Source organism: Colossoma macropomum, unplaced genomic scaffold (genome assembly GCF_904425465.1).
Source record: "Colossoma macropomum unplaced genomic scaffold, Colossoma_macropomum, whole genome shotgun sequence".
NCBI lineage: Eukaryota > Metazoa > Chordata > Actinopteri > Characiformes > Serrasalmidae > Colossoma > Colossoma macropomum.
In genome coordinates, this window is record NW_023495292.1 from 21,895 (window position 1) to 32,243 (window position 10,349).

The window sequence follows — 10,349 nt, forward strand, 5'->3', positions numbered from 1 at the left end:
TTTAATATTTTTAATTTTCATTCAAACTCTTTAACTTACAGTAATAATTAAGTAACAATAAACATCAGTCAGGAAACTGTATCAGTTAATTGCACTAAGACGTTAGAATAAAGGTCCACGTACCTCTTCACTGCTCCGATGTTGACCTCAGATGGAACTGTCCCTCAGTCCTCGGCTGTTTAACGCTGTTCTCTCACCTCCCGCTTTATTCCCATGATGCCACAGCTCACCTGTAAACAACTCTGCTAGCAGGTGCAAATGCAGATGATTGGCTGCAGCCTAGAGAAGCGGGCGGAGATTAGCGCCCAGGAAGACAGAAGGTCCGTCCCGAAGGACCAATTAAAAAAGCCAAACTGCCGTCTGAGATGGCGAAGAACCCGAAAATAAGCTCAAACTCCTTGAAGAGCTCAGCCACGAGAACCAGCACACTGAGGCCTTCTGATGCGGATCTGCGGCTGAACTCAGGAGATTCTAATAAAAGACCAGGTCAGAGTTCTCAGGAGCTCCTGAGGAGAACGCCGCGCGCTTTAACGTCATATATAAACAGGTTCCCAACCTCCCTTCATCCCTTACCATTAAACAGGCTGTTTTTCTTACTGCATCTTTTAGACTCATATATCACTGTTGGTAACTTTACAGGGGAAGGAAAAAAACCTACTTCAATTTTAGTCAATGGAATTTGAATTTAGTCAATGTAAGTCAATGGAACCAGAATTTTGGCCAAGTAATTTTGGGACATTTCATTTGGTCCATTTATCATGACATTTACACACAACGTAAAGGGCAACAGGTAGTTTCCAATTATGTCAAAAACTGAAAAACGACAAAAATGGAGATACAGCGTTTTCTTCCAACAGCAGCAATATGTAAATAAGCTCTGTTTTGATTGGCTGCCCTGTATTATGACTCATTCAGAAAGAACTAAGAGCTGAAACACTCTTTATAACCTCTGTGTGAGTGGGCGTGGCTAAACTGCTGTAGGCTGAATAGGTGGACATGTGTAAATTCATTTGTTTTTATGTCACAAAAATGGTATGTTATGTAAGTTTATCAATGTCAACAGTACTACATCAAACTCTTTTGTGTCAAGAAAAGCAAGGAAATGCAGTTTTCCATGACATGGGCCCTTAAACAAGTATATAAAATGGGGGTAAGGCGCCCCTTTCACATTCTCTCCTGATCAAATGGTCAAATCTAATCTCAACACAATTACTAAATGACTCTTATTCTGAAATTGTGTTTGTATTACTGTTGCTGCCCATTCTGAGATCTGCTGAGCTAATCTTTTGACACTGGATAGTGATTTACACATGAAATTGTGCCAGAAATCTTCTTTACAGTGTGATATTAAGGGTGGATCATTATTAACAGAGTAATCTATTTTATTTTAAGACAGAAAAAACAGGTCTTTCTTTTAAAGTATAAAAGCACGAAACCTAAAAGACAAGAACATGATTCCCCTTCAGCTTACTGCCCCAAAAATATGTTTACAGTTCCATCATAAAGACATACACTTCATATCTGAGAAGTGCTGACCTTCTGCTAGCATTAGCTTGTAGCATGTTGACAGTCATAATTATGTCACATTTAAGATAAAGCTTTCTCTAGTGTAGCCTCCTCCTTATCTTAGCGTAGCATAGAAATAATAAATAAGAGTAAAGTTGGAGAAATGAAAATGCAGATATTAGAAAAAGTTATTTTGCATGTTTGTGTAGAGCAGGCATGTCAAACTGAGGACCTTCTGGGCTGCAGATATCAGCGTTTACCCTCATCTAATGCTCTGAATTCAGTTCATGACAGCCTTCCTAATTAGCTGATGAGCTAAGTCAGGTGTGTTTAATGAGGCAGTGTGCAGAGCTTTGGCCCACGAGGGACTGGATCCTGACACATGTGGTGTAGAGCAGGAGAAGTACAGTTGGAGCAGTGGTCACCAGCCCTGGTCCTGGACATCTACCTTCATGAAGAGTGTGGTCCCAACCAGATTCTACCACACCTGCGCCAGCTCATTAACAACTTCAGAAGTCTCTGATTGGCTGGATCAGGGGCTGGATTCACAAAATCTTCTTAAATGTGTTTTTTCTTAACATCATTCTTAGGAAAAAAGTTATGAAAAAGTAAGAATGGTCTTATTTTCTTATTTTCTATTATGTTCTCTATTTTCTGGAAAATATGTTCTTAAATGTTTTCTTAACCTTCTGATAGACTCACACTTGTCTTAGGCTGTAAATGTATCAATTTATCTACTTCTGCCCATCCTAATCTTTTGCTTTCCGCCCACAGTCATTGAATTTCGAAGGAAGATTTTTTTTCCTGTTGGCTGTTTCTTCCACCATCACCTCTGGTTCTTGTTTGCTAAATTGTTTAAATGCTTGGTTTGATGTTTTTTTCTTCGTTTGCTCCTTTGAGTGGATTAAACTAAATAACAGAAATAACAGTTAATATGAATTCAAAAACTATCTTGCATCATTTATGGTACATGGTAAATTACAACATAGCCCACATAGGAAAACAAGATTATCATACGAGAATATTTGAGAACTTAAGTTTTTTTTCGAGAACTGCATTTAAGAACATTCTTATGAACTTCTTATTGTTTGTCTTAAGAACCTTTGCAAGTTTCTTTCTTAAGAATGTTTTTGTGAATCCGGCCCCAGGTGCTTTAGTGTTAGGTAAGGGGGAGGGGCAGCATGTTAGGTGGAGGTTAGAACTGTAAACTCTGCAGGAAGGTGGATCTCCAGGTGGAGGGTTGGAGACCACTGGTTTAGAATTTAAGGTGGTCCGGTCTGCACCGTGTAGCTCATGTGTCAGGCTCCAGTCCTCACAGGTCAAAACTCTGCAGACTTCAGCTCACTGCCTCATTAAACACACCTGATTCAGCTCATTATCAAGGCCTTCATGAACTGTATTCAGTGTTAGATGAGGGTAAACGCTGATCGCAGCAGAACTTTGGACCAGAAGGTCCCCAGTTTGACATGTAGCTCCTGGTCTGAAAACAAGTCTCACCGTGGCCCTGTATGCTGTCAGGTTAAGGGGTGAACAGTAACGGTCAGTCATTCCTCCAGCTTTTTAAAGCTGCTGTAGGCCCCCTGGTCACCGATAAGCCTTTTCTTCTGTTAATTTTGACCTTGTCATCCAATTGACGAGTCCTCGCATGCTCTGTGGTAGAGCCGGTACTTTTAATATTCGTCTGTTGCCATTCTGCTAACCTGTGTCTTTTAACAGTCAGGTTCTGTTGTTAACTCTGGTAACCAGGATACTGAGTTTTATTCATTTTAATAATAAGTTTGTCTTGAGTTCTGTATTAAAACCTACCATTTCAGTAATGACTGTTTATATCCACTACAGGCATTTTTAGGTGGATTTTAAACAGAAACTATGGAATGACGTAACATGAAGCTGTTTCAGTTCCTCACTGCAGTACTGACCGAGCAGTTAAGAGCAGTGCTCATATATGACTCCGACAGATCTTTCTGTTTACTACAAAACATTATTTTATTAACAATAAAACCTTAATTATATACATATTAAAAATACATGGACACTTTCACAACATTCTGTACAAAACCTTACAACATATCAAAAACTTAAACAATAAAAAAAAATATATATAAAAGATCAGAAACAGAACAGAATGGATTGGTATTAAGATTTTCCCGCCTGCTAAAATTCAGTTTTAAGTACCCGTCAATAAACAGCTGAATCACTGCAGTCGGCTGCTTACGAGTTATGAAACTTCATCTTCTTCAGTTATGACAATGTTAATGCACTGATAATAATAAAATCATAGATGAGCTGCAGGTAAAATCAGTAATGTGAATGTCATTATTTAGTTCACGTGTGCATCAGTCCAGGTGTGAATGTCGATCCTCTGATGGTCTGAAGAGCAGATCCACAGCAGCACTGCGCTCTGTTCCTGTGGTCTGGAGCTCCTGTGGTCTGGAGCTCCTGTGGTCTGGAGCTCCTGTGGTCTGGAGCTCCTGTGGTCTGGAGGTCAGATGCTGAGGGGAAAACACTCCTGACTGCAGCAGTATCACTTCATATGTTCTCCACTCCGCGGATGCGGCGCGCCAGCTGGATGTCACGAGGGTACAGAGTCACACGCTTAGCGTGAATCGCACACAGATTAGCATCAGAGAAAAGACGCACCAGGAACGCCTCCGCGGCCTGAGAGAGAGAGAGAGAGAGAGAGAGAGAGCGAGAGAGAGAGAGAGAGAGAGAGCGAGAGAGAGAGAGAGAGAGAGAGAAGAGAAAGAAAGGGGGGAGGGAGGGAGGGAGAGAGGGAGAGAGAGAGAGAGAGAATTATTTCTACTCATTTAATATTCTTCTCATATCTCATCAGTATATTGTTGATTTCCGTCTTTACAGGCGACTCAGCAGCGCACGCTCACCATATAGGGTAGATGTGGGCAATACGGTAAAAACTTAATTATGTATTCAGCAAGTTTTGATGATACACAGTGCGTCATGATATTGAATTTTTCTGACATCTGATAAGTAAAAACAGTGTGTCGCATCTAAACAAACAAACAAAAAAAAAAAAACAGTATGTTTAGTATATCAGTATGATGAAATAAATTAACTGTTCAACATTTCACACACTGAGCTGCACTAAACTGAATTAAAACAGAGGTAATGGTGCTCTTTCTAATAAGCAGACGTTAAGTACTGACAAAATCCATGATATATTCAGAAAAGCATGTTGTGCCATTATAAAACAATTTACCACAATAATTGTAAACACTGCCGTATCGTTTAGCCATATTTTAGTGTTTTCCCTCGACTCAGTAATGCTATTTTCACTTTTACACAGTGCAGCTTTAAAGTAAAAAGTATTTTCTTTTTAAATGTACGACTTCACACATATGCTGATAATGATGATTTAATGATTCAAATCTGTGGTGTTGGCTCAGCGTGTGATCCCAGCAGAATGAAGACAGTACCTCCATGAAATACTGCATCTAAATGTGTTGAGAACTTTGAGGGAAGCATGAAGGAAAACTTCCGAATACGCCATGTTTAATGTTAGAGAACACAAAGCCACACCTTCAGTAAACACTGTACAGACTGTGTGGCTGTGAAAGACAGTAAAGGTTAGAAAGTAAACAGCACCTCCTGCAGGGCCATCAGAGCGTAAGCCTGCCACTTCAGGTGCTCCCGACTGAACATCTGACACACCTCCCGTACCTGAGAGAGAGAGAGAGAGAGAGAGAGAGAGAGAGAGAGAGAGAGAGAGAGAGAGAGAGAGAGAGAATATTTGCCTGGTTTTAATTTTACAATTCAACAGGCTCTTTTTGTTACTGTGCCTTTAAGACTCATATGAGCTCTGTTCTGATTGGCAGTCCTGTATGGCATCTCATTCAAAAAGCAGTTCAGGCTGAAACACCCTTTATAACTTCAGAAGGGGCGGGGCTAAACTGTGTCTGCTGAACAGACAGATGAGTTGGCTTTTGAGACATCACAAAAACAGGGAATTCCAAACAGGCTGCTTCTGCAGTTTAGTCTCCATATTCAGACGGTACAGACTGGAGAGCGAATGGCAGGATTAGAAACTCTAACAAGGTTTACATACTACTTCACACACTTACTGGCCCTTTAAATAAGGCATTGATGCAATGCAATGTATTGATCTGAAGAAGGCGATTCAACTGATTTTGAAAGGTTAGATTCATTTAAAGTAGTATTCAGTAAAATGTGTATTCATTTTCAAACATAATTTAAAGATACTTTGTTTTTCTTGCTTTTATTCTACGTTACACTTCTAAATAGTCAACAGTTCCTCCAATCACATGTGTATTGTGTATTTTTGAAGTTAATACTGAATTATAATAAAATGAACTTGATGGTTAAATGTGAGATTTCATGAGACACAGTCTTCCTTTCAAGAATCAAACAAATCTAATCATTGTGAGTTTACAGACTCACTTCTACAGGCTAGAACAACTCGGCTAATGAACAGTTTCTACCCACAGGCTGTCAGGCTTCTGAACAATCAGTGATGCTGTGGGTCCGTCCCCAACTACCATTTCACTCAGTCACTTTGTTAGTATTATTATATCACTGCTATGGACAATAACACAAAATATATATATATATATATATATATATATATATATTTTAAAGTGACAAATACATATACACTCAGATTATCCCTTTTTTAATATTTGTACACAGCAGAGAGGTTTTCTTACATAGGTCCCTCCTGTCTCTGTATAATTTGTGTATATTTAATAATTTTCAGTTTTAGTATTTTCTTTGTATTTTTACTTTGCACTGTTTTTAGTATGTATATAGTAGTGTTTTTTAGTGTGTATATAGCTCAGCCTCACCAAAGGATTTCAATGCATTAATGTCCTGACATGATGTGCAAATGACAAACAAACTTGAAACTTCTAGTAAATACACAAATCATCACTGTTAGAACAAAACATTCTCTCTCCATTTCTGATGTTATTTTCTTTGTTTCTTTTTTTTTCCTTTTTTTTTCTTTACATATAATTTTTTTACTTTGTCAAAATGTAATGGTAAATTGACCAATATAAATAATATAATAACTACTTGGAATAAAATCTTATCATATTAATTGGCTTTCCATTAATGAAAGTTTTCATTCTCCTGTCAAGTTAACATTTGGATATGACACTGTTTGTTCTGACACCAACGAAAGTGGGAGTGTAGACGTTTAAGCATGAAGAAAAGCAATATAGCAACAGCAATATAACCCAGCCTACCAGTGTTCGAAGAAAATAATGATACCAAATCATTTTCCCTTGAATGACACAAATTTACTAGCTTAAATACAAAAATAATGCATTTTATTCTTTTCAATCACATTCATTTAAATATGATTAGTGATTTTTGGTCTGGCCAGCAGGAGTGCAATGCACCAAAATCTAACTCTATGGATCTGAACCCAAAAATAAGACGTAATATCATCAAACCACTTTATCTGAGGGTCATACCAGGCGTGAGAACGGCCCCTTGCGCAGGAGCAGGTCCGTTGACTTCTGATATTTACGGATTTCCATAAGCGCTCTCATGCCCGGGCGAAACCTGCGCTTCTTCCTCGGCGTTGCTTCTGATGAGGAGTACAGAACAGAACGCAGGTTAAAGTGGATCACAGTCACAAAAGCATAATCAAGAGGAAACATTTGACATGCCCTGCTTACAGCACGTCCAAGCAAAAAGAGCTGGAAGCATCAGACTGGCACAGTACAAAACCTTTACCCCTTTATAGTCAACCAGCCGAGAATGTCTGACGTCTTCAGTTTGCTTTTTTAGCTTAAACACTAGAGGTATGAGGCTAATATAGTTACCACTTAATGGAAGCTTATACCACAACAATTAGCACTGTGCATCATACCCCCTCCTCAAACCATGTCAAGGTGTTAAAAAGGAATTCTACCAATCTTTCAAAAATATCTGCATAAATAAATTGTTAATAAGTAAACAGAGTCGTTCAGAGTGGTTTGGTGTGAAACGCTCTGTTCTAGAGAAACTTACAGAGTCAGAATTGTTCACAGTGGTGGTGATAGGAACCAGACGTCCACCTCTAAAAGCTCCCTCACAGAAATGTCATATTAAAGGGTTATGAATTCACTGCCTGATGTCTGAGACCCTGTTTTATGATAGGTTTGAGAAGATTTTGGCTTAAAACATACATTTTAATATTTTTCATGGTGGAAGGATATGTGCAGGGTGATGTAAGGCAAAATAGTACCCTGGTGGCTTTGGATGGTAAATAAAATGTCTATATCTGTGTTGTAGTCTTGGCGACCCCTGGTTCCTATCACCACCACTGTAAAGACATCTGAACCATTTCACACCAAACCACTCTGAATCACTCTGTTTACAGCTCACACACTGAATTAGAGACTTGTTTATGTGGCTTCTGACACTGTGTGACATACTGTTTATCTATAAAAGCAGACAAACATATGTCACATAATAGTAGCAGTACTATCTCCAGGCCTGAATTTGGGGCGAGGAGAAAACTGGGTGAATTTTTGTTTGAAGATACTAACATCTGCCCAAATCCACTCCTGGAGATCTACCACCATACAGAGAACACCTCAAAACATCTGGCTCTAATGTGCAGGTGACACTAAAGGCCTTGATGAATTAGAGGATCTTAAGTCAGGGCTGGAACTGAACTGTGTAGCCTAGTGCACAGACAACCAGCACAGACAACCTCCTCTGCCTGGGCTCTCACCTGAGGGTCCGCTGGTTCTGCGTGTCCGAGTTGGTGGAGGGCGAGGAGGAGACCTCCGTTTCGGAGTGGAGGGCTTCCGTCTGCGAGCTGATGAATCACGCCTCATCTTTCAGAGGGGTCAGTACGCCTGCTGCACAAAAACATTAAACGCACTATTTGAGGAGATTCGCCAGATATGTGGTCCAGAGAATCCACAGGTAAAGTCATGGTAGGGTTTCAGCAAGAACAAGACGAAAAACTTACTTACGATCATGCTTTTTATTAAAAGCTACTAGCTAGCTGTAAAGGGGAATTCCACCAACTTTTGAAAATTTGTGTAATATTGTAATATTTCAATCAGTTTGGTTCCTCATTCATAGGACACAGAGAAAGAGAGAGTGTGAAGGGGCGTGCTGTGACTTAATTTATCACAATAACGATAAAATGCTATCATACTGCCAACCTCTGTATGTGAATCATAAAACCAATGTGTCCAATGTTAGATAGTATGATCAACTGACCAAAACTTGTTTCTTCTGCTAAAGAATTAAATGGAGTGCAGAAGACACATCTAAAAACAAATAACATTACAGATAGATTTCAGCTTCACAGAAGTATTACTCACTTAAGTGCTTTATAGGATTCCCCCTGGGAAATCTACCATAAATCAGTGAGTGAGATGTAAACAGAGTGATTCAGAGAGGTTTGGTGTGAAATGGTTCAGATGTCTTTACAGTGGTGGTGATAGGAACCAGGGGTCGCCATGACTCAACACAAATATAGACATTTTATTTACTATCCAGAACCTCCAGTGAACCTTTGCCTTTTAAGACCCTGCATGCACAGCCCTCCTCCATGAAAGCCTATTTAGGAGTCATTTCAGGCCAAAACCTTCTCTCAGAAGCACTGAACAACAATGCTTTAAGCATCAGGCAGTGAATTCATAACCATTTCATGTAGTAACTTTCTGTGAGGGAGCTTTTAGAGGTGGACGTCTGGTTCCTATCACCACCACTGTGAACAGTTCTGACTCTGTAAGTTTCTCTAGAACGGAGCGTTTCACACCAAACCACTCTGAACGGCTCTGTTTACATCTTAAACATTTAATTAAGCGGAAATTTTGAAAATTATGTTAAACTCCTCTTTTAAAATGTTGTTTATTACAGAACAGTGATCTAAATATGAGGCACACAGTGAGCAGATCTCTCTCAAACAGACTGATAACAGACTACAGTTCCGTTATACTGCATCGTAAAACAATTCGCCAGCTTCTTGTTCGAATTTTCCGTTCCACCTTAAATAGTGCAGCAACTAATGCACCATTTAAGGTGGACCGGGCAAGTTCGAACGCGAAGCTGGCGAACAGTCAAGCCAACTTCAGCCTCGTCTCGCTCGGAGCCATTTTCAACACAATCTTGCACGCATTTAAACAGGAATCAGCTCTGAAACGTTTGGAAATATTAACCGGCCGTACATTTAACCTCTGAACGAAACTACAGCAGAGAAACAGAGCAGAACTCTCACCCACAGCCGCCGAGCGCCGAGACCTGCGGACCGTTTTCCCCGGAGAGCCTCGCACAAATTCAAACAATGCGGCGCAGCACCGGCCAATCAGCGGGCAGCGCTGCCTGAAACGTCACCGCAGGGCGTGGCCGTGGAGTTTCCGAACCAATCGAAGAAGAGCTTCCCTTCGACGTCATATCTCGAAAGCAGCAGCGACGCTTCTGTAGGCCAATCTGTGACGGGCCGAAATGTTACTATGGAAACCGGTTTGTTTTCGTCAGATGGAGTTTTAAAAATCGACGTTTAAAAAATACTCGTATTATTTTAAAACTGATTTTTCAGACAGTTGTTTTGTAAACTTTCTCATAAAAAAGGACCAAAAATATTTATATTATTTTTTAAAGATCCTTTTCAGACAGTTATTGTCTTCTTATTTTTTTTAAAGGACTACGATGTTTGTGTTTTTTAAACGATTTTTCAGCCAATTATTTTGTCAGCTTTCTTACAAAAAAGGACCAAAAATATTAGTATTATTTTTTAAAATCCCCTTTCAGACAGTTGTTGTCTTTATTTTCCTAAGAAAAATGACCAACACATTTGTGTTTTTTAATGAAATTTTTAGTAGTTTTTTCTAAAAGGGCTAAAAATATTTGTATTA

At 39.4% G+C, this 10,349-nt stretch overlaps 1 protein-coding gene across 4 annotated transcripts; it reads right to left on the reverse strand.

Annotated features, from left to right (window-relative positions):
- Positions 1-3,590: 3,590 nt before the first annotated feature.
- On the reverse strand, positions 3,591-9,765 carry LOC118801642 (histone H3-like centromeric protein A). Of its 4 annotated transcripts, XR_005006556.1 has the most exons (6): positions 9,713-9,757; positions 8,210-8,339; positions 6,960-7,075; positions 5,110-5,184; positions 3,978-4,164; positions 3,591-3,913 (listed from the first exon to the last, which is right to left on the reverse strand). XR_005006556.1 is itself a non-coding variant. In XM_036562007.1 (5 exons), the coding sequence occupies exons 2-5, from the start codon at positions 8,313-8,315 to the stop codon at positions 4,036-4,038; spliced, it is 426 nt and encodes a 141-aa protein (XP_036417900.1). In that variant the 5' UTR covers positions 8,316-8,339; positions 9,717-9,765; the 3' UTR covers positions 3,591-4,035. The 4 variants fall into 4 exon arrangements, 3 of the variants coding, with proteins under 3 accessions (XP_036417900.1, XP_036417898.1, XP_036417899.1); XM_036562007.1 differs by having other exon boundaries at positions 3,591-4,164; positions 9,717-9,765; XM_036562005.1 differs by having other exon boundaries at positions 3,591-4,164.
- Between the last annotated feature and the right edge of the window lie 584 nt (positions 9,766-10,349).

Bases quoted from the DNA above. Each gene is read 5' to 3' on its own strand.
- LOC118801642 (XM_036562007.1), bottom strand. From the start codon at position 8,315: ATGAGGCGTGATTCATCAGCTCGCAGACGGAAGCCCTCCACTCCGAAA. The intron at 7,076-8,209 runs GTGAGAGCCCAG...ACTCCTCATCAG, and splicing joins CAGAACCAGCGGACCCTCAG to AAGCAACGCCGAGGAAGAAG. The intron at 4,165-5,109 runs GTGCTGTTTACT...TCTCTCTCTCAG, and splicing joins CTCTGATGGCCCTGCAGGAG to GCCGCGGAGGCGTTCCTGGT.